This window comes from Archocentrus centrarchus, chromosome 9 (genome assembly GCF_007364275.1).
Source record: "Archocentrus centrarchus isolate MPI-CPG fArcCen1 chromosome 9, fArcCen1, whole genome shotgun sequence".
Lineage (NCBI taxonomy): Eukaryota > Metazoa > Chordata > Actinopteri > Cichliformes > Cichlidae > Archocentrus > Archocentrus centrarchus.
The window spans coordinates 18,649,949-18,674,140 of NC_044354.1; the positions used below are offsets into that span (position 1 = coordinate 18,649,949).

The following is a 24,192-nucleotide window of genomic DNA, read 5'->3' on the forward strand; positions in this document are numbered from 1 at the left end:
GCGACCCCCTGTGAGCAAGCACTTTGTGACAGTGGGAAGGAAAAACTCCCTTTTAACAGGAAGAAACCTTCAGTAGAGTGTGTGTGTGTGTGTGTGTGTGTGTGTGTGTGTGTGTGTGTGTGTGTGTGTGTGTGTGTGTGTGTGTGTGTGTGTGTGTGTGTGTGTGTGTAGTATCGGTTTTCCTAAAACTTTGATTAAGGCTGTGGATTTCCTTTGATAGAGGACTTCATCTGGAGTTGCCAGGATGAGTAGCAGGTTGAACTTTAAGTAAAGCTGAAGCTGGTTATCAGTGCAAACTCAGGCACTAATAATTATTTTCTAAGATAGTCTATGGCTTATGGTTTATGGATAGAAAGCATGTCAATGGCTACCTATAGCTAATAACTGATCACCTATAAATATTAGTACTCAGCTTGGACCCAAATAAAGTTAACAGCTGTAGAAAGGATTTAAATCAGAGATGGTATATTAGATGCTTGCATGACAACTGGGCGTCCCTTTGCCTTCCCAGCCCCTTTTGTATTAATCCAGGCATAGGATGACAAAGGGAAGTCCATAGGTCACATGGCTGGATGATGAACAAATGGACGGAGTGCACCACTTTGTCCCTTTAACACCAGAAATATTTCTTAAATCCTTGAAGTTAGAGGATTAGGAGGGATGGTGGTAGTGTTAAGACTTCTTCTAAGACTGAAAATGACATTAACACTTCCTTACAAACTCACTATCAGGAAACATCAATGATACATTTGACAGCAAATAAAACTGGTGCTGACAAAGAGAAGATTTGGATCATGGCTTTGCTCTCAACACTGTGTCAATGTGCCGACTTCCTGACAGCTTCCTGAGTTTTACAAAAAGAACTGGTGTTAAAGTGTTTGCATTCATGTCATCCGAACCCTGAGGAAATTATTTTAAAATGGTTTTACGCTGACAGCAAAAGAAGGTAATAACAAATAAACCCTGGCTGCAAACAACATTTATCTGACTCAGGTTTGCTCCTGGCTCAATCAAAACAATACTGCAAGAGGCTACTGAGAAATATATTTAAAGGGTATCACAGAGGTTTATGTGCAATTGTGTTTTGCTTGTGTCTGTGTATGAGAGAGGGAATAGGAGGATGAGATAGAAAAAGACAGAGAAAAGCATTTTGTACTCATGTAAATCCATTCAATTTCAAGCTAAGGTATAATTTGAAAACTGAAAACAGATAAATTCAATGTGACAACGACTCAGTGGCGGATGAACACACTGCGTAAAGGCAAATATGTCAACTTAAAAACACACAGGAAGGAACATTTATGTGTTTGAGCACATGAACAAGCATTTACACTCGCCCGCCCTTTATGAACAGAGGGTGCTTATGGTGCAACTATTTCTAAAACGAAGACACGGAAAGCTGCACAGAAGTAAAGAATACAGTGAAATTATGATTTTTAAATACAATATTATTCATCTGACAAATATCTAATAAATAAACTGTTGTTTGTACAGTAAAACCAGTGGGTGCATGCACTTTTGAGTATGAAAAAAATAAATAAACAACAGAAAATTCTCTGATTGGCCTTTTCATTACCTCAGTGGGTTTATAAGGATACATTACTGTATGTACATGTGTGCACGGTAATGTGTACGGTCTACATGTACTGTATGGTAGTTCTGTGCTTGACACTATGTCTGTGTTTGGCAGCTGGTTTGGTAGATGTAGGCACCAAAAAGAAGAAAAAAACAGATTATGAAGCAGATTTATTTGAGGAAAGAGTTCATCTAAGCTGTCAAGAAGCTTTGAAAGAAAAAATAAACCGCCCCTGAAGGGAGGGGCAGTTTCAAAGGCTCCTGAAGTTATATCCAGCTGGCTAAAAATACACTTTCTGACAGCATGTGTTCAGTATAAAGCAGGTAATGATAATTTTAGTCTACAAAATAGAGTGAACCCAATTAACCCACAGCAGTGTTGCTGATAAAGCAAGGATTACAGTTTCATGATGCTGTTATCACTGGCTGCACTATTTAAAAACACCAACACTAATGTAGGGTAAATAGGTCAGTTTGGCTCAGACTGAAAGATGCAGTAAATTTCACTCACGTGTGTTGATCTTCTGCAGGGAGATGTGTTTTTCGAGCTGGCGTCGCAGTTTGACCTCAGCACCATACTTTCCTGTGGTGCCATTGTCGGCCAGGATGAAGTGGGAGTGGAGACTGTTAAGAACCGTCAACTTGCTCATCGGGTTGGACATGGTCTGGTATGGACGCACCACCTGGCCAAAAGAAGACAATATTTAACAGCTATGCAAACATTGCGCCTGGCAATTTGGCAAAAGAAGCATGCACATTTTAACAGGAAGGAAATATAAAACTACAGCATGCTCCTGTTTTCAAGAGTTTTATATTAAAAGAGGTTTTCACAAATTTTGCTGTTGTACCTAAAGTTGAATTTATACCTCAAGAGAGCATGACTTGCCAAAGCTTTTTGAAATCTGAATAAAATAACCCTAATGATGTCATCTGGGATGAGCTTGGCTTGTGTTTTGAGACTCGAAATATTTAATGGCTAGTCTATGTTACAAACTGGGCCACAGAATTTCAAAGGCATAAGCATTTGTCAAGCAGCAAGAGACTAAAACGGCCCCATAGTGCAGCCGCAAAAAATCCCCAGTTCAAGACAGACATCCGTAGGAAGATTGTGTCAGGAAAGGCACCTGGCGTAAAAAACTGCCAAATCAAATATGTGGAGCCATCCACTGTGGTGACCCCTTGTGAATAAGGGAGCAGCCAAAAGGAGTGTTACAGGCACTGAGAGACTATCTCAGAGAAAATACTAGCAGTGAAATCATGGATGATATACAGGTAGGATCCAATTTGTTCTGCTCCAGTTTTGACGGTTATTAAAAAAAATATATATCTGCCTCGTGAGTCTTTCAAAAGTACAGGATTACTCAAGTGCTTGGATACCAAGCATATTGTCAAATTAATTAAAGATGGGGTTTTTTTGCTCTTTAATAAATAATTACAAAAATAGTGGTGGTGACAGTGCAAGAAGCTTTGAAAGCATTGGTGCATTTGTTAGAACTGTTGCCTCAAAGCAAGAAAATTCATGGGTTGGACCTCCTGGTCAGCTTGGGGCATGATGTCCGTGTAACTGTGTGGATATTCTCCAGATACTCTGGTTTCCTCCCAAAGACACACTTATTAGGTTAATGTGTGCTCGGTGACCCTAACCTCACCTTTTGGCCTGTGACAGCTGGGATTGGAGCCATCTGCACTGCAACCCTACAGTGGATATGCAGTTAATAAAATTGATTTATTTTCAGTTTTTTTAATTAAGAGTTGCCAATGCTTTCATGCTGTGCATGGCGCATTTGCAGGAATGTATCCAATAATTATTAACATCACTTTCATTATACTGCTACTGAAATTACACTGAGTTTTTCAGTTTCTCAGAAGCTTGGATTATGTATTATACTGGGACACTGTCTGACACTTTGAAATAAACTCATCTGGTCGTATATAGACAGCTAAAACCAATCACGCATGAATAAAGAGCCTCGGCACTTAATCATCTCATTTCAGCCACCAACATTAATTGGCTCTGCCTGACTTATTCAGAGGGACAGAGTGTGCGACATTTTGATGAAATTTTAACAGTAACATAATAGTGATTCCCAGAGATTTCACTGACTCAGCATGGGCCTTGTTTGGTTCTTCCAGCTGTCCAACTCGCTGTGAAGGAGTGTTTATTGGCTTACTCAGCATCTCAGTGAATAAGCTGTCAATTACACTTTACAGGTTCTGTAAACCCTTTTTTTCACAGACTTACATCTTTGCCAACAAGGTCCTCTTGATTTTCTACGATGCCCCATGGAGCAATACCAATGGTGCATATCTTCCCCCGTGACTTGGAGGCGTGGTCTTTCAGTGCATCACCCACATGGCGAATCACACCTGCATGTGTGCATGGGCACGTGTGCATGAATGTTCAGTGTGTTTAGAAAAGGACAGAGAAAAACATGTTTTGTCACCATCAATGCAAGGCCAGTCAAATAATTACATACCCTGCTAAGATAGACAAAAAGAATCTGAACACACACACACACACACACACACACACACACACACACACACACACACACACACACACACACACACACACACCCCTTAAACACAGCCAGGTTGTAGCTCCAGGCCTCTAGTAGCTGTCCTCAGGGGAGCAGCAGTCAGACCTGGGGCCTCTTATCCCATCTCTTCAGCTGACATTCATTCTTTTTTCCACCTCCACACACTGTCCCTCCAATCCAGCCATCCATTATTTAGGCGGCTCTCTCTTTTCTCTTCCTCTTTTCCCCTCCTGCACCCATTCTGTCACTAAATCTTACTTTCTATTCCTTTCTGTATTCAAGTGTGGGCACTCTACATCATCCAGTGTTGTATCATTTCTTCCTGTCTGTTCTTATCACTTCTATTTAAGCATTACTGTTCCACCTTTTATCTTATTTTGAGTGTGCTAACTTTAATCTAAGATACTTAAATAGCATCTCTTTTTGTTCCCTAAAAACAATACAAGAAAAAAATAACTCTCTTACTGAAGCCAAAGTGAAGTTGATAAGACAAATTTTACCCCACAGAAAAAAATACCATATGGATGTGTAATGTGTACTAGTTCAGAGCTTTAATAGAGCTCCAGTTCACTCACCGAGGCCTCTTTCCGTATACATAGAAACAGCATATATATGAATAATTCATGTGCTGCCAATCTGCCAACTGACACTCGGGCTTTTCCTGTAGTCATTTCAACCAATCTTGTTTCACCACTTAAACTGTTGCCCAGTTGTCTTTTTGCTATCAAGCTCTGAAACCTTCTTCCTGGATTTTTTTACACTTTCACCCCTACAACCTCAGCATTCAAGATCCAGTCGACTGAGCTCCTGACTTATTCTGCTCTGGGCCAACATCCTAGAAAAAACTCAGCAATAAGAGCAGGTGACTTCCTTAGCCTTATAAGAATGACTTCCTTAGCCTTATAAGAATGCTTCTCTAAAGCAGTCTTCTCTGTAACTGTGACTGTGTTAATTTCAGGGGTTACCACCCCTGTTTGTTTATTTATTGTTTTGGATCCATATGGAACACTACTGTGGTAGAAGGTTGTATTGCTTGGTTCTAAAAATAAGAATGATTGACAAGAATACGTTTTTGATGGGCCCTAATTTCTGCCCTTCTCTCATTCAAGTAATAAAAGAAGAATAACACTTGATCTGAATGAGCCACCCTTTCATTGACTTTCAGCAGTCTAGACTACTTGACATGTTTTCATTGTGTGCTCAAAGCCATTTTACAGCAATCCAGTGGCTGAACAGCTTTAGAGCCTAGACACACTTGACAAATGGTTATTTAATAGCTGGTAACTTGTGATAAAGACTTGAACACACTCATCATACTCCTACTAGAAATGCCCACTTCATTTCTATAAAAAGGAACAAGGCTGCACAAGTAAAATGTCTACATTTTATATGTTTTACCCAGCAGACACAGTCACTCAAACAGCTATTTAAGTGAATTTAACTTTTTTAAAACATGAAAGATTTGAAGTTGGTCTTATAAATCAAAATCTGTAGTTTACCTGTGTTGACTCCTCCAGTGAATATCCAGGCTCCTGTTGTCATGGCAGCCTTGATGAGCCCTTTGCCAAAGACCTGCTTGAGTTTGGGCTGCAATTCAAAGTTTTGCAGGCCCCCGTGGACTGAGATGAGCAGCTTGGGCAGTTCCAGCTGCCACTCCTTGGTCATCAGGTGGAGTAGCAGGTCAGGCTTGGTGTCATAAGACACTCGTACGTACTGCAAACAGCAGGAAGTGTGTCAGCGAGACAAAGTAACACATAAAGTCATGATAAAAAGGAGGTATACCCTCTGTCAAATCTGAGGTTTTACTGTATGTACCAGGACATACTTAAAAAGCAGGTCTTAAAATTAGGTAAAATCAACCTCAGATGAACAACAAAACATGACATATTACACTGTCTCATTATTTATTTAACAAAAATGAATTCAGAATCAAAGTATAAAAAAAAATAAATACCGTATTTTTCGGACTATACGTTGCTCCGGAGGATAGGTCGCACCCCCAGCCAAACTATGAAAAAAAGTGCCACTTATACTCCGGAAAATACGGTACATGTTTCCTGCTTCCTCAGGTATTAAGAGGGTAATCAAATGCACTTGATGCACTGATCATCAGCAAGTATGAGCACCTCTATAAAAGCAGAAGTTTTGACATTTTGCTGGTCTGGAACATTCAGGCATGTGTTAACACAAAGCCAGGGAGGAAAGACAGCAATAATGCTGAGCATAAATCAGGGGAGGGTTATCAGGCCATTTCCAAACTATTTTAAGTCCATCATTGTACAGTGGGAAAATTATTCACATGTGGAAAACATTCAAGACAGTTGCCAATCTTCCCAGGAGTGGCTGTCAAAGCAAATCCACTCCAAGCTCAGATTATGCAAAACTCATAGAAACTAGAAAAAAAGAAGGAAAAAAAAAGAGCCACATCTCCGACTCTACAGGCCTCAGTTAACATGTTAAATGTAACATAGCATGACAGTACAATTAGAAAAAGACTGAACAAGTATGGCTTGTTTGGACACCTGGACAAAAGAAAGCCTCTTCTCTCTAAAAACAATATGGCAGCACAGCTTAGGTTTGCACAGTTGCATCTGAACAACCCATAAGACTTCAGGAACAATGTCCTTTGGACAGATGAAGCCAAAGTGGAGATCTTTGGCCATAATTCACAGCACCATGTTTGGTAAAAAACAAACAGCATATCAGCACAAACACCCCACACCAGCTGTCAAGCACTGTGAACTTGTTTTGCAGCCACAGGATCTGGGCACCAGTCATTGACTCATTGACTTGACCATGAACTCCTCTGTATACCAAAGTATTCTAGAGTCAGATGTGAGGCCATCTGTCTGACAGCTAAACCTTGGCCAAAATTTGGTCATGAAACAGAACAATGATCTGACGCACAGCAGCTAATCTATAGCATAAGAAATAAGAAAAGAATCAAGGTGTTGAAATGGCCCAATCAACGTCCAGACTTCAACCTGATTGAAATGCTGTGGCGGGATAAGAGCTGTGCATAAATGAATGCATGCAAACTTCAGTGAACTAAAGCAAAATTGTGAAGAAGAGTGGGCCAAAATTCCTTCAAGTTATTGTTGCTAAAAGTGATGCTACAAGTCACCAAATCATGGCTGTACTTAGTTTTCAACAAAGTGATTCTGCATTTTGGCTTAACTTTTGTTAAAGAAATAATGACACAATATGGTAAATGAACTAGCTCTTATATAGCGCTTTTCTACTCAGTATGAGCACTCAAAGTGCTTATACAACCTGTGCATTCACCCATGCACTCCCATTCATACAAGCACTTCCATTTTTACAAAGCTAAGTGCTTTTTAATTAACTAACATTCACACTCCGACAGAACGGTCGAAGAGCAACTTGGGGTTAAGTATCTTGCCCAAGGATACATTGGCATGTAGCCTGGAGTAGGCAGGATTCGAACCGCTGACCTTCCGATCAGTAGGTGACCTGCTCTACCTACTGAGCTACAGCCACCCCTGAATATAATATGTAATGTTTTCTAGTTCCTCTGAGGTTGTATTTACCACATTTTAAGACCAGCTACGGATGAGATTATTTTTATTATGTCTGGATATGTAAAACCTTAGAAATGACAGGCTGTACTTCCTTTTTACCATAACTGTATGCATTACATATAGAGCTACACAGCCACACAGATGTGAAGGCATCTTATGTTAAAACAAATGTGTATTTTATGGGCAAGATTATGAAACTGAAACATGTAACAAGGATCAGTGTTTCATATGTGCCTTAGCGTACGGCTTTCATTTCTCAAGTTAGAAAATGTATTGAACAGATGTTTGCTATGATTGAAGAACCACATGCATTATGGAGCATCTGTTTATCTCTCTAATGCACCCTCAGAAAGCCAACCTGACATGTGTCTGGATGAATAATTTAACACTGGCAAAAAAAAATAAATAAAAAATCAGACATAATTTAGGTTTAATCATCTGAATTCCCCAAATTGCTGCAGTAAAGTGTGATATGACTCTTTACTGTAGTTATCATAGATTGTGACTGTGTGAATAAAATGTACCATCAGATCACATTAGGGATGGATCAATTAATCAGGCAAAATGCAATCTGCTGCAATCTCATTACACTTAAGTCTTTTAAAGAAATATTTCCACAATGAATCAAGTAATTTGATTGATTCCATGGTGATCACCTAGGCTTCTGATTGGACACATTTTGTCCTTCTCCATAAGGCACACAATGAGCCCTGATGAGTCCTCGTGACAATGTCATTTTCATTTTGCATTTGGACTCTGTATCAAATATATCAACTTAAAAAAAGCTCCACAAATAGTCATCCATTTTTAGCCCTGGCAAAATTTTTCATTCAGGAAAAGTTATTTTAGTTAGTCAAACATCTAACAGTTTCCTCCTCTGTGCCTCCGTGCTGTCACACTACATCTGTTTACTGAAGCTACAAAGAATATCTTTAGATCACATTATGCACTTTCAGCTTTCACCCCTGACTGAAGATTTTACAGTCCTCTTCTGATATCAAATTCTATGATAATTGCTCAGTCTACTCTAACTTTATACTCAATTTATGTGCCTTTTTTTTCATAATAGAGCATGTAGGTTGGCTTTCTGAGGGTGCATTAGAGAGATAAACATTCATTCTAATATTTTTCTATATTTACACTCAGGAGCCCCTCCATCAGAGATTAAAAAGAGGTGTACGGGCTTAATGCCCCCTCCCTTGTACTGTTTGGGAATGTATTTTGGGATATCTAAAACCTTTACTCTGTTCTTGCTTGTCTTCGGAAGTTAACTGTGGCCTTTAACATAGACCAGGCAAGCACACAAATGCACTCTTAGAGCCACACAAAATAGATTTCCTGCATTGTTGAACTCAGGTATGTGTCACCAAAAATTCGCAAGTCTTAACGAAAACACGAGCTGCAAGTCCGCCTGTGGCTGAGGTCGGTGCTCCATGAAACAACAACAGAACGGTGGCTGCTTGTATTTGGGTTCTCTAATGCTCAAAACAATCATGATGACCAGTTCCATAAAGCTCAGGGGGAAACACTAATAAAATGCAACACTGTGAATGTGTGAAGAGAGTCACCATGGCTTTGTTGGAGTGTCCTCCTCCCTGGAACTCAATGGTGCCGAAGGCATCAGTGGGGCTGAGCTGTGTGTGTTTGCTGATTGACCACTTCTCCGACAGGCTGTCATTCTTGGCCAAACGCTCTGCCTTATCATTCTGACTAGATGAGATGCCTGGTGGCAAGCCCACATGCTGACCTATTAGACGGCCACAACAGCACCTGAACAAGGGGAGAAAGTAAGAGCAAATGTAAGACTGGTATATCACACAATCCTTTTCAGAGAATAATTGAAATATTGTGAAGTATGAGCCCCGAGCAAAGGTTCTGCGGCACTGAGAGGGAAAAAGGAGAATAACAGACAGATTGTATGTGACTGAGAGTCGAGGGAGAAACGAGCACGAGAGCTACCGTAGTATGTATCTAGCAGTAAGAGGTGGGCATGGCTGAAGGGATAGTTTGCTGTCTGACTTTCATCTCTTTATTGAGCATGATTTACAGTCCTGCATAGATTAACAGACGAGCAAATATTAAAGCCCACACAAGTGGCCACTTGCACTTCACTTGAGCCTGCATTGCTCTGCCTCCACGGCTGAAACTGAGGTGATTGTGCAGGAATTGGAGCTGTTACATACTGAACAACAGCTCTCTTGCAGAAACATGGGAAAGTGAGAAGGGTTAAGTGACTTAGTGACAATTAAGTCCACACACAGATTGTCAAAACCTATAGAAAAGCAAGAAAAAGGTGTATGTATACACTGATGGAATTTGAGCAATTGTGTCAGCCCTGTAAGCAAATCAGCTACAATTACAGTCTGTACTGTGTTTACACAGCTTATTAAAAATCAAAAGAACCTATCACAATTGTTCCATTAGTTACATTTCTGGGAAAATGTAAATCAGGCCAGGTTATGTGGCAAGAGGAACGAAAGGATTTGTGGGCTCTCGTAAAATGTTTCTGGCTCCATCTCTTTTTGTTTTCTATTCCTCAAACCTGTCTCTTTTACTTCCTTCACCCTCTCAGGAGTTAGCAAAATGGCACTTATCAACTGCATTAGTACATTCTTATTCACAAGTGCTGAATGCTGCTTTCAAATTCTGCTTTTAAACCTTACAGGATGAAGAGGGAGCCCGGGGAGAAACGGAGGCAGGAGGCTGCGATTATCACTTCATGTTTCCATCATGTCTTACCAAAGGTACTTTGCCTTCCTCTTCCTCACGCATGAGCACAAGTGTCTCTGACTAAAAAGAATGAGCTGATTTGATCTTAAGGAACATCTTTTTCCCTTCCTCTTGCTCCTGGCTTTCACTCGCTTTCCTCTAGTAATACAAAATTTGCGTACCAAACAAACTGTGGCATTTCCTGTGTGTGTGAGTGGGTGTGTGTGTGTGATGGCTGATAGTACATGCAGGAGACTTCACTCTCTGAGTTTGTCTCCCAAAATGAACAAAGTTAGGTTCTGTAATGATTTTGATAATGTCAAGGTGACAGTGAGATTGCAAGATAAAATGAAAAGGAATGTGGAGATAAGTGTGAATGTGTCTCTCTAAAACTAAATTAAATTGCTCTGAAGTGCTGTTATCGTTATAGTCCTGTTTTAGATAAGATAAGATAGCCTTTATTAGCCTCACAGTTAGTAAATTATATAGACAAAGCCCTCATAACTATACTTTGATACAAACTAAGCCAGTACTCTTTTACAACAGTATATGTTACTGTCTTCATGAACTGGCCTGGACCGTAAAATCCCAACTTGTGTTTTAAAATTAGAATGTCAGTATGTTGGCTCATTAGTGTGAAGCGCCTCGCCAGGATGCAAATAGAGGTACTTTGCATGTTTTAAAAGGTCAACAGTGAAACAACAAGCTCCACAATGATGTAAAGCAGTGAGATTTCTCTAGTTTCCTTACACATACATGTATACTCACCTATGGGGGTCTTTGGCGCTCACTATGATATGAACACATTCTCTCTTGCTGAATGCTCTTTCTATCCACGATTTCTGTGCCTGTAACAAAACCAAACCAAAAAAGAAGAAAAAAGAAGAAGAAGACAGAAGAACTCAGTAAGTGTCAAATAAAGGAGCTATGAACTGAGCATGGAGAAGTGACATCCGAAACACAGCAAAAACAGCCTCACATTAGGACTCACAGAGTCTCACTTTGTTGGATGGCAAACACAGCATACACTATAGGACCTTGGAATAAATGACTTAAAAATACTTGGAAAAACATCTCAACCTGGTTCAAGAACAGCGCTTTGGAATGACATGCATACATGGACACAACACACACACACACGCAGTCCACACATTATTCAAACACTGACACTCAGACAGAAATATTTTATGTTATTCAGTGGCCAGATCTCAAACCAGATGAGATGAAGAGCTGGGAAGTCAAAAGCAGATGATAAATGCACTGAAGCAGGGTGGCTGTGCCTCAGGAGGTAGAGCAGGTCGTCGTTAATCGGTTGATGGTTCGATCCCTGACTGCTTCAGTCTGCGTGCCAAATTATCCTTGGGCAAGATGCTGAACCCCGAGTTGCTCCGAATGCATTCATGAGAGTGTGAATGTGTATGAATGTTAGATAGAAAGCATTTACACTTAGAAAAAAGTGCCTGCATAAATGTGTGTGTGAATGAGTGAATGAGGGTTGTAGTAAAAAGCACTTTGAGTGCTTTAGCAGAGTAGAAAAGAAATATATAAAAATCAGTCCATTATAAATTATGTCAGAGGTGTAGTCCTTAGACCAGCGGTGTCAAAGATAAGGTCTGGGGACCAGAATTGGCCTGGCAAAGCCTCCAATCTGGCCCACTGGACAGCTTTGAAAAATGTAAACAAGGACATAGATTTTGAACTTAAATGTATTTTCTTAGGTTTTACAGCTTTTACTACTGATAAAGACACCCCCCACTGCCAAAATGCCCACAGCATTTTCTGTGAATTAATGTGAATTACATCTGGGCAGTGAGCTACCAGAACATTTTCTGTAATTTTGCACATTTGTTGATTCGTGCTGACAGATTTCTTTCATTTGCAGTGCTACAGCGGAATTTCTTTATCATGTAGAAAAACTGAGAAACACTGTTGAAATTATATTTCTTTTTCTATATTAATAGGGATTAAATGTCTAGTTAAACATCTTTACACTGACAGAATGGGTAGTTTCACTGATTTGGCCCACTTAGGATCAAAGTGGACTGTATGTGGCCTACTATATGAAATGAGTTTGACATCCCTGCCTTAGACACTCATATGTAGCCAGCATAGTGCGTGTACTGTATATTCCTACTTCATGCATGGGTGCACATTTGTTTGAGAATGCGTGGGTAGATGTTTCTGCATGTGATTTGATGCAGCCAGTGAAGTGGTGCTTTTGTGAGACACATGTGCTGAAGGTCTGAGTGACAGAGTGTCTGACTGGAGATAATTATCGTGCTGCAGACATGACAGAGACACAGTGGAACCCCCCATGCAGCACAGGAACAGAAATTATTAAAGTAACTTAATTTATAGAATGCTTTTCTCCTCTTAGTAAACACTCAAATCACTTTACACTACAAGCCATAATTATGTTTTTTTTTTTTTAAATAAAATGAAATCTCACACTCACACACACACACACACACACACACACACACACACACACACACACACACACACACACACACTGATGGATGTATCAGAAGCAGTTTTTTGGTTCAGTGTGTTGCTCAAGGGCATTTCGTCATGCAGACTGGAGGAGCTGAGGATCGAATCCCCTGACCTTGCAATTAGTGGAAGGCCTGCTCTACCTCCTCTGCTGCTACACATCTATATACAGTAGATATTTCCACACACACACACATCCACAGCGTTGTAATAACACTGAACAGTTTCTGACAGAGTTTACAATGACCTGTAAGTAATAATGTTGCATTTTTACAATATATAAAAGTAAGACAGCTAACAGGCACCATGAAATGTCACAAGGTGAAGTAACTAAATCTTCTTTGACATTTGCTTTGAAAATCCCCCTCAGCACTATCAGGCAAAACATTGCTGTTTTCTGATGGTATTTGCCTGTGTGTCTGCTTTCTATCATGTTGCTACTACATGATGATTATAGGAATGTCAGCATAAGTGTCCCCTCATTGATTCATTACAAACTAGATACATTTAAATGCCGTGACAGATGAGATTAATATCTTTGTTTTCCTTTTTTGTAGTGCTTTCATGTGTAATTGCATTTTAAGTTTTGAAGTAAAACCTTCCAAGCTTGTGTTTCATGTATATTTACTGTTTCTGATTATGTGGCAAAGCCACCCTCTGCCATTTAAATTTAATTCTTTCTACTCAGCACTTTGCAGTTCAACGGTTGCACTTCCTGGGTTGACAACGCCATTCCAGGAAGTGTCTGCATGAGGTTTTGTGGAGACACCAGAAGTCCAGAACAGGACCGAATGTCATTCAGCCAACCAGATTAGACAACCAAACCCACAGAGCAGAGGGAGCAGAACGGCCACGAAAACAAAAGAGCAGAGCTTTTTTTTCTACTCTGGGAGAGCTGTTCCAGCTTTTCTCCCAGCCAGCAGAGCAAAGAGCTGCTTGTACAGGGCTTTTCCCACAACAACACACGCCCCATCCGCCTGACTGGCCCTGTCACACCAAGGTACGCCAAAACCCACTGCAACTGTCCACAATCAGGCCGGGCCTGCACACAGCCACACTTACCCTAACACCAGACTTCCCACGATTAACCATTACTCTGGGGGGCTGATGGGGCTGCTTTTTACAAATCACCCAGCCACGATGACTCAGCGGGCCACAACAACACCCCCGGCCCCATTCTTTCTGACATGCAAAAACTGTGTATTCATCCGCCAGCTACCCACTGGCACAAAATAGATCTGTTACTTTTTTGTGTGTGTGTGTTTTTTTTTATTGTTCATATTGACTGGGCTGATTGAAAAATCACCAGCAGCAACCCAAAAGTGGCTGTTGGTGAGTTTTTATTTTTAAAAGTAAGGGCCAGTGTAGGTCCACCCCAGAGGATCCAATACAAAGACGTTCTTCCCCCCCGGATCCCATCGCTTCCTCTTCCATTTTCAGGTCTGATTTTCCTTCTTTCTTTTTATACAGAATACACGTGTTTCCTTGTATCACACAGTTGCATCTTTTGCTCTTCTTTTGTATTATGTAGTGTTGCTTATGAGATTTGACATGGTATGATGAGATGGCACATGGCCTGCACTCCATTGTGTAATTAAGATTTATCACTGAGGAGCACACGAATCGAAAACACACACACACACACACACACACACACACACACACACACACACACACACACACACACACACACACACACACAAGCTGTCTAGCAAAATATTAAAATATTGGATTGATTCTTGTGCGTATGTGTGTCCGAGGCCTGACGTGTAGCAAGTGTGCAGCGTCTGACAGCCTGTAAGTGTTCTTGACTCCATTACACTTAGCTTCCACCACCTCCACCCTCTTCTCTCCATCCTTTCATCCAGCTCACTATTGTGTCTCCTCTTTGTTATTGGCACTGGCAGGGAGCTGAATTGAGAACCATATCCAATCAGCAACCTAATCTGTCCGCTCTCTCCCTTTCCTTTATCTTTTCCTCTTATAGGACACGAATGACTCAGCTCTCATTTGCTCATACAGGTGAACTGGTGGAAATGTATACAGAGAATGTTTTAAAATTCAATATATTGCCATAATTTTTTCTTCTCAGGCTGCTTTAAATCTTTATCTTCCGCTCTTTCCAGACCTCTTCATTGCTTCACAATGAATTTATTTTTACTGCCACTTCAGAGATGAAAGCCAGAAAGAGACAGCGCTGCTCCCTACTTTTGGTTCACTTTGATTTTACACGCATCAGGAATGACATAACTCAAAGACATTTTTGAAAAAAAAAATGAATGCCAGTAGATGCTGATCAAATATATGAAGGAATCAAGACGAGTTACAATCAGGCCACATTTTTGTATGACTATCACAAAAGATAAAGTCTTCATACCTTAAGCTCAAAACAAAACAGCTCAAGGACGAAACAACTAATTACATAATAATTAATTGAGTTTTTATGCTTATTGTGCCCACATTTAATGCCTTATTTACAAATATTTAATCAAAAATTAGACAACTAGATAGGATCAATGTAAAAATTTAAAACAGATATTAAAAAACTCTCCTGTAAGCTGTAAACTGCTTCTTTATCTTTAAGACATGACACTGTTTTCAGTTTTTCTGCCAGCAAAAAGAGATAGATAAGGGTCTCCACGAATAGAGAGATTATGAAAAAAAATTTGAAGTTGACGCAATTAAACATCAAGTGCATCAATGACAAAAAAGGTCCTGCTGCTATTTAGAGGTTTTTAAGAACAAGAGCATGAAACATGTGTCCAGATTTGTTGACTCACCTGTATTGTTTGTTGAGCTGCATTGTTGTGGCCTTTCCTTCATAGTCAGTGTTGATTGTGGTGTTAGAGACATGATCCCGCCTAAAAAACTAGAAGGAACTAAAATAACCTGATCAGAGCAAACCTGATCAGGCAACCTCTCTGTCCACAGGCAACTGATCTACTCGGGGACTAATATCATTGCTGGAATGTGTGTGTGTGTGTGTGTGTGTGTGTGTGTGTACGCGTGTGCATGTGTGGGTGGGTATTTTACTCATGTTGTGGGGACATAATTCTGTTTTCACATTCACATTATTTTATTTGTTTTTGTCATAGAGACAAAAAAGTGCTCAGAACAAAAAATCATTAAATCTGAAAGTGTGTGTTTTCAGTATAAAGTGTAGAGTTCGTAATATTTATTTTTGAGGCTTGGGCACTTGAATCAGTCTCTCCTCACTGTTAGGCCAAAAGCAAACTGAGAACTACAATAAAACATTTTAAAGCAACCCTACATCAGAAACCAGTTAGTTAGCTATTTATGAGAAATGCCACAAAAGTGTCTGACCTCTTTCAGATATTCAAAAGTCTGTGTCCTTTCTCAGGTGCGCTCATCCACTTCTCTCTAGCACCTTACCTGTTTTAGCTTCAAATTTAAGTTGGAGATGGGGTGTGTGTATGTGTGTGTGTGTGTCCCTTAGCTGCATTTCTGTCAGAGATCAAGACCCAATGGAGTGTCTGAATGGCAGGACAGCCTATTAGGTGGAGAAATATGACATTCGTCTTGCCTGCTACCATCCTTATTTTGTCCTCAGTGACAAACACACAGACACACACAGAGTTGTACACGAGTTTTTCCCCTTCACCTGCCCTTTTCCTGGTGCTTTTTTTGGAGTTCAAGGGCATTTTCCAACCAGTTTTCATAAAAAGGATTAAGAGAAGCGCAGATAATACACACCAGGTTTAATTACCAGGAGCAGCAGGGGAAACTGGGTACATAAGACTGTAATCTGAAATAAATTAAGTTTGATAATGCACAATGCACAAGCAGGAAAAACACAGCATGGAAAGAGAATGTACTTTCCCAGAAAATGGCAATCCAACTTACTGTAAAGACAAACAGCAAAAGCAAAATGTGAATGTAAGCAAAATCATCAGAAATAAGGCTGTTCTCCCGCTTTGATGTAAATCTAATCCTAATGCATTCAGTGTCTTGATGCATTCAGAATGCTTAGAGGAGTGCACCTGAGTCCAAATTATCCAGACACTGCTGGGTACCAGGGGAAGGTGTCTGTACAGCTGATAATCCAAAAGCAAATTGAAACAGACAAATACACACCCAAAAAGAAGCAGCAGGGATGGCAAGGTCATAATTTTGTACTTTTTCACTCGATCTGTGCCACACACACACACACTCACACACACACACACACACACACACACACACACACACACACACACACACACACACACACACACACACACACACACACACACGCATGCACAAATATGCAAACTGACTGGTATACAAACTCTGTAGTTGTAAAAAGCTACAACTGTTCACAGACACACAGTGTTTGTAAATACATTGTATTTACTACCTGAGACACTCACCTGTACCTGCTAAAGCATAAGCATAAAGCATAGTAATAGTATCATGAATGCTCTTTAAGCTTTAATGAGTTTCAAGTTTTAAGTATTCAATTACAGTGGATATGAACTCACTGTGAAGTGCAAAAGCATGACCAGAAAAATGCTAGGATTCATTTTTGGGCTGTAAAGTGGAAAAGACCAAATCTGTCCTCTTAGCAGCAAACAGACAATACACAGTAGAAGGGGACAAAGTTTTGTAGGACATATTTTCTGTGCATAACACATATGGTGACAAAGGGCAGCCTTTGTCACCACCATCTGTTACTGATTCTGTTTAAGTTTTTTGGGGGGGGGGTTTGGACAGAATTTCAAAAGGTGGAGATTTTCAGCTACAGTGGCCTCTGCTTTTTGCAGATGATGTGGTTCCGTTGGCTTTATCGTGTGCTGAACTCCAGCTCACACTTGGGGAGGTCTGCAGCCAAGTGTAAAGTGGCAGTAATGAGAATTACTACCTCCAAGCCCGAGGCCATGGTCCTCAGCTGGAAAAGAGTCAAATGCCCACTCCAGGTCAGGGACAAGTTCTTTCCCTATGTGGAGGACTTTAAGTATCTCAGGGTACTGATCATGAGTGAGGGGAGAGTGGAGCGAGAGATCAACAGACAGACTGGTCAGCAGTGATGCAGATGCTATACCAATCATTGTGGTGAAGAGAGCTAAACGTAAAAGTGAAGCTGTTGATTTATCAGTCTATCTACATTTCTACACTCTATGGCCATGAGCTGAGAATATGACCGAAAGAATGAGGTTGCAGCTTCTTCCAAAGGGTGGCTGGGTTCTCCCTTACAGATAAGGTCATTCTAGTCCTCCACATTGATAGGAGCCATTTAAGATGGTTCAAGTATCTGACCAGGATTCCTCCTGGGCACCTCCTAAATGAGGTGTTTCAGGTATGTCCTACCAGGAGGAGACCCTGGGGCATACCTAGGATGCACAGAAGATTATATCTCTTGGCTGGTGTCCCCACAGACAAGGTGGAGGAGGTGGCCAGGGAGAGGGAGGTCTGGGTATCGTTGCTTAGACTGCTGGCCTAAGCTGGATGGATGGATGGATGGATGGATGGATGGATGGATGGATGGATGGATGGATGGATGGATGGATGGATGGATGGATGGATGGATGGATGGATGGATGGATGGATGGATAACACTCATATGAAAAAGGTTCCCTCATGTAACATACACAAGTGATCATAATGTACTGAAACACTGCACACTGCCAAAAGTATGTAGGCCTCCTGTACTGTATATAGAGGTGTGTCTATAAACATAAAGTACACAACATAGCATTTAGATGAGAATATACAACTCAATTATATATTATTATGGATGCACTGTATTATGGACTCGACTAGACTCCTGAAGGTGTGCTGTGGTATCTGGCACCAAGATGGTAGTAATAGTCCTGGTTGTGTCCTGTAAGTTGTGAGGTGAGACCTTGATGGACTGGACTTGTTTGTCCAGCACATCCCACAGATATTCGATTGGATTGAGCTCTGTAGAATTTGGAAGCCAAGTCAACACCTCAAACTCATTGTTATGCTCCTCAAAACATTCCTGAACCATTTTTGCTTTGTGTTATGGCACATCATCCTGCTGAAAGAGGTCACAGCCATCAGGAAATACTGTTTTCATGAAAGTGTGTACATGGCCTGCAACAATGCTTATGTCAAAGTAACATCCACATGGATGGCAGAATCCAAGGTTTCCCAATAGAACATTGTCCAAATGCCTCTGTCGGCTTGCCTTCTAGTATCCCGGTGCCAGGTGTCCCCCCAGGTAAGTGACACACATGCACCCAGCCAGACCCCCTTCTTCCAGTTCTGATGCTCATGTGCCCATTGTTGGCACTTTCCATGGCTATGCAGCCCCATTTGCAACAAACTGTGATGCACTGTCTATTCTGACACCTTTCTATCAGAACCAGCATTATTTGAGCTACAGTAGCTCATCTCTAGGATTGGACCACACGGACCAGCCTTCAATCCCTACATGTATCAGTGAGCCTTGGCCACCCATGACCCTGTCGCTGGTTCACCCCTGTTCCTTCCCTGGACGACTTTTGATAGATACTGACCACTGCAGACCAGGAACCCCCCACAAGTGCTGCGGTTTTGGGGATGCTCTGACCCAGTGTTCTAACCATCACAATTTGGCCCTTGTCAAACTCGCTCAAATCCTTACACTTATCCTTATTTTTCTTGCTTCTCATACATCAACTTTGAGGACAAAATGTTCACTTGCTCCATGATGAAGAGATGGGTGTTATTAACTTCACCAGTCAAAGGCCATAATGTTATACCTGATATTATGTGTATGCAGATATTAAAAGACCCCCCCCCCCCCACTCCCCCAAACATACAAACAAAAACAAAAAAAACAGTGTATCAAACAATTTGTGAATGCATGATTTCGATTACATTTAAACAAACTCATACTTAGGCAGCACATATATAGCAGTTTGGGTCCAATTAAACAAACCTGTCCCACTGACCATTCTATCAACATAGTTTTTCTAGATTTTCAATGTCAAAACTAATGTGTATATGTCTCCTTGTCACAGTGAATAAATACATTTCCTTTGTTTATACGAAGGTGACATTATTTGATCTGTGTAATAATATCAGCTGGAATAAATCTGGGGATTATTCACATGTAATACAGCAAAATGAATCCCTTTTCAGAGATACTTGGTGACAATAACAGCACCGTTGCCATATTTTCTCTGGAGGATTTCATGCTTCTCTGTGAAGAAATCAGAAAATCAATGCCTGCTGGTTTTGTTGCCCACAGTGGCATTTGAAGGCCTTGCCAAATAACAAGCCTCTAATGGACTAGATGGGTACCCTCCATTCAAATTCTCCATCTGATGAATGAAATGGGCAGCCGAAGTCATTTGGCCTGTCCCCTCAAATCCACTGAGTACACTGGGTGTGAGTGGCAGTAGCAGTGAATTAGTTCACAGTTAAACAGATATGAAGCACTATGGATGTTAGCTCATAACATAAAGCAAGCAGTTTCTAAGGTCAGTATGCAGAAAAGAGTCCCTCGAGTTAATGTTGCTCAGAAATCAGAACAGTCAGAGCTGAATTAACACAATAACATCAAAGTTAAAACAAATTCAGCCCAGCCTCAACTCCCATCTCAAACACACTCATCTACTAAATCTCTCTTTTTGGGTTAGTCGGCTGGATGGACATATCAGCTAGTGCTGATTGGCCAAGTTCACTGATTGTTTTTTTTGCTTGTTTTTGTTGAATGATTAATATCATTTTAATTTGCTAATTTACAGGTCTGTGTCCTGAAGAATTCAGATGAATTTGCTGAACTTCAGGAGGTGGTGCTTGCTTCCTTTTTGTTGTGTTGAGCTGTATTGAACAGTCATATAAATTGCGTGTGACGAGCATCTCCTGTGGAAATCTGGGGATGTATGGTCACTTTTAAGCACCAAAGAAAAAAGCACTAGGAAATTGCCAATTCCATGCTTGACAAATTTCTGAGTTAAAAAGCTATCCTGGAGCCCAGGTTAGGGAAGATAGGGCCCTATCAGTTTGAACCTCTTTCTCCAGCTTCAACCTATGCAACAATGGCTAACTGAAAACCATTAACACCCTAACTAACCCACAGATATCACACAAATAGAATGAACGCCGTGAAATCAAGAGTTACTGCACTGGTAAACAGCACTAGACTGTAACTTAACAATTGACCTAGCCCCCCAAAACTAATGACCTCATCCACGTACCTTGTACTTGTCTTAAGAATGAGGTCAGTGCCTCCAAAGCCAAATCTCGTCAAAGGGAGGAAGTGAAGTGAGGGAGCACTTACAAGCCTGATGCAGACACCGGTACATGTATATCTTCCTGGAGGGTAGCCAGCATAAGTGTGGGTGACTTATATACACACACACGATTTCTCTCTGCCACACATTCACACATCAAGTGAGCTTTCCACTTGTTTCTACATTTTGCACTTCAAGAGAGAAAAATGGCAACAGAGTAATGGAGCTGATTTACAGGTGAATGTGTGAGTGCATTTGCGTATTCCCAGTGGTCCTGTAGGTGAGATTATTTTGACCCAGGTTGTCAGTAGTTCAGGTTTATGCAGCTCCCGTATGTGTACCTACTGTATAACTACAAGGGTACGTCAAACCAACACTGTACATGTACTTCTCAGATCAGCATCTCCAGTTTAGTGCTTGGGCGAAAACTGCCCAAGTCCAATCATTTCCATCATGTTATTGTAAAAGACACAAGATACCCAGTATTTCCAAGGCATCTCCAACTCTGTTCAACTGCTCTCCTTCCACTATTGTAGAAAACTGCTCAACATAAAGGCTAATTCAGAGAAGCTCAAACCAACCTTTCTCTCTCTGTCTCTTGTCTGTTCACTGCATACTGTCATCGTCACAGTAAAGCAGGAATTTTTATAGAGAATACTCTGACTTCTCATAGTATCTGACAGAAAGAATAATTAACTTGTGAATACAAGACTGAGGATTTCCACCCCCTCAGGCAGTTACCAACAGTTTCATCATGCTCCCTATGCTGTCCAATTAGAACCATGAAACAAGTTTAAAACATATCTTAGGGAAACTGCAAACATTAAAAAACACCAAAGGTAAACACAGAACACTTGTTTAAATCCTGTAATTCCTCAGGTGCCACTGGGATTTATTTTAATTACATACAATGCATTCAAACTTGAGGTGCTGTACAACAAGGCTATCAGTGCTTTCTGTATCGCCTAACTGCACATATTGTATTTATTATCCACCTGACAAAAAAAGAAAAAACAAAGCGCTTTACACTTTGAAATCTGGCTCGTATTTCCTACCTATCTTTGCTTTCAAAGAAATCTATTCAAAAGCCTTAAGAAGTCTTTCCGTAATGTTTATGCACATTTCAGCTATTTTAATTATAACAGGAGCCTTCAGTAGAAGGCGCTATAAATTAGGCAGACTGCTGAATACACTGGTTTCCAGCTCCAGTGTGGGTTTACATAATGTATGTTGATTATCTATAATATTTCTGAGTACTGAATACCAGATCAGCCACAACTTATCTGTCTCTGATTCTTAAAGTCGATGGCCTTGAGGAGACCTTCACTGAAATGACCTGAAATGGGATTTCTGCCATCCCGAGGGAAGATTTACGACAGGTTGCACTCCGATTTATGGAATGACCCGAATCAAATATATCGATTTCACTGAGGCTATGTGATGTCCTACAAGAGCGTAGACGGTAAAACTCTTAAAGGAGCATGTGTTTTATTCATTCAAGCGTGCACTATTCCTGATTTATATTAAATTTAATTAAAACTCTAAATACCCCTCAAGAAAGATATAAATAACCCTCCACAACATTTCATTTACTAATGCCTTTCTGTGTTATAGGCTTAAGTGCACTTTGCTCCCAGCATGAAAACGACATAAAGAAATCATGTTGTGAATTTATGTGAAAGCAGTAAATAGAAATGCAAAAGAGAACAGCTTTTTAAAGAGAGGACAAGGATGCATACAGCGTTACATATCAGCTGAAGTTTAGGATGCCCAAATATGATCCAGGGGACTGATATTGGTACAGATAGTGACACTATTATTATAAGCTCAGTGGTATTCACCGCACCTGAGCTACAATAAATGACTGTATTTGTCCATTCTATTGCAAATTCAGAGTTTGAAATGTCATTTATATTTATTCAGTCTCAGTGGGTTTGCAGTTTATAGTGCTGTAGCAATACCTGGTCCAAAAATCACCTCAACAGGATTCAAACAGCGGGGTGTTTTCAGATTTACAGTTTGTCCTGTATAGCATTTTAAACTTTGTTTTTAGAATAATTTGCTTCATTTTTTATGATAAAAGAACAATGAAAAAAATGCAAAGGCATCAATGTGTTTCCTCAGTTTCACAAAGGATAAACAAGATATTTAAATGAATCGCAGGGAACTGAACATGTGTAATTTATGCACTTTGCTGCACTGTTAAAGAAATCTTTAACATTGGTATTTACTGCGCCAGCTGAATCACCTTACAATGAAGTACAAAGCATTAAATGCAAAATCCATAGGAAGAAAATCTGTGCTTTTACATTGTGCTTGTCCATGTATCTGCTTTCTTCTTGAGTTGACTGCTTTATATTATATGCAATTACTTGTGTGCATGTGCGTGTGCGCTGAATATGTGAGTGTAACAAGACAATGCCTGCTTGTTTTAGGTCCCGTCATTTTCGATCCATCTCCTGAGGCTAGAATAAGCAGTACTCTTTCCCACAGGCCTGTGCTAAGCCTAGTTGAGCATCTGGCCATGCAGGCTCTAATCAACACTGGCATGGCCATTCTGTCTGTGACAGAGGGGGAAAGCGGGGAGACAGGGGGCTGATTTCAGCACGAGAGTCGATGAGGAGGTAGGGACAGGAGAAGATGGAAGCACATGTAGGCAATGGGGGAGACATCAGGTGAGGGTGGGTGAGGCAGTGGTAGTTAAAGATAAAGAGTGTACAGTAAGACAGAGGGGAGAAAGTGTGAGGATGTGCTGCAAATTGAATTGTGTCAGGGAGCATGTGTGTGAGTTATGAGGGTCAAAATGTCACATGAGACTCTCGGTGAGTAAAGCCGAGCAATGGCAAGAAATGGTACAGCGAACAGACAGCAATCTTAGCACAGTTATAACAGCTGTGTATATTTTGTGTTTGTACTGTATAAGAAAGTTGAATTTTATTTTATTTTTTTAAATATAGTATGCAGATATTTGTTGGGTTGGGGGATAATTTAGGTTTAGTCAAGTCAAGTCAAACATCAGTTAAGATAAGAAGATAAAATAGTTAAAATAACATAACAGGAATCAGTAAAAGCCAGGGTATAAAAGTGGGTTTTCAACTGGGTTTTAAAAATGTCAGCTGTTGAGGAGGTCTTGATGTGAAGGGGCAA

At 40.5% G+C, this 24,192-nt stretch overlaps 1 protein-coding gene across 1 annotated transcript in view; it reads right to left on the reverse strand.

The window, feature by feature from the left end:
* trpm3 (transient receptor potential cation channel, subfamily M, member 3) overlaps positions 1-24,192 on the reverse strand; it is a 130,043-nt gene that overhangs the window by 66,767 nt on the left and 39,084 nt on the right. The window contains exons 2-6 of the mRNA XM_030737189.1: positions 11,135-11,214; positions 9,226-9,427; positions 5,615-5,828; positions 3,818-3,942; positions 2,087-2,258 (exon numbers count right to left, since the gene is read on the reverse strand). Of these exons, the coding sequence (XP_030593049.1) occupies positions 2,087-2,258; positions 3,818-3,942; positions 5,615-5,828; positions 9,226-9,427; positions 11,135-11,214 (793 nt within the window). The remainder of the gene's footprint in view (positions 1-2,086; positions 2,259-3,817; positions 3,943-5,614; positions 5,829-9,225; positions 9,428-11,134; positions 11,215-24,192) is intronic.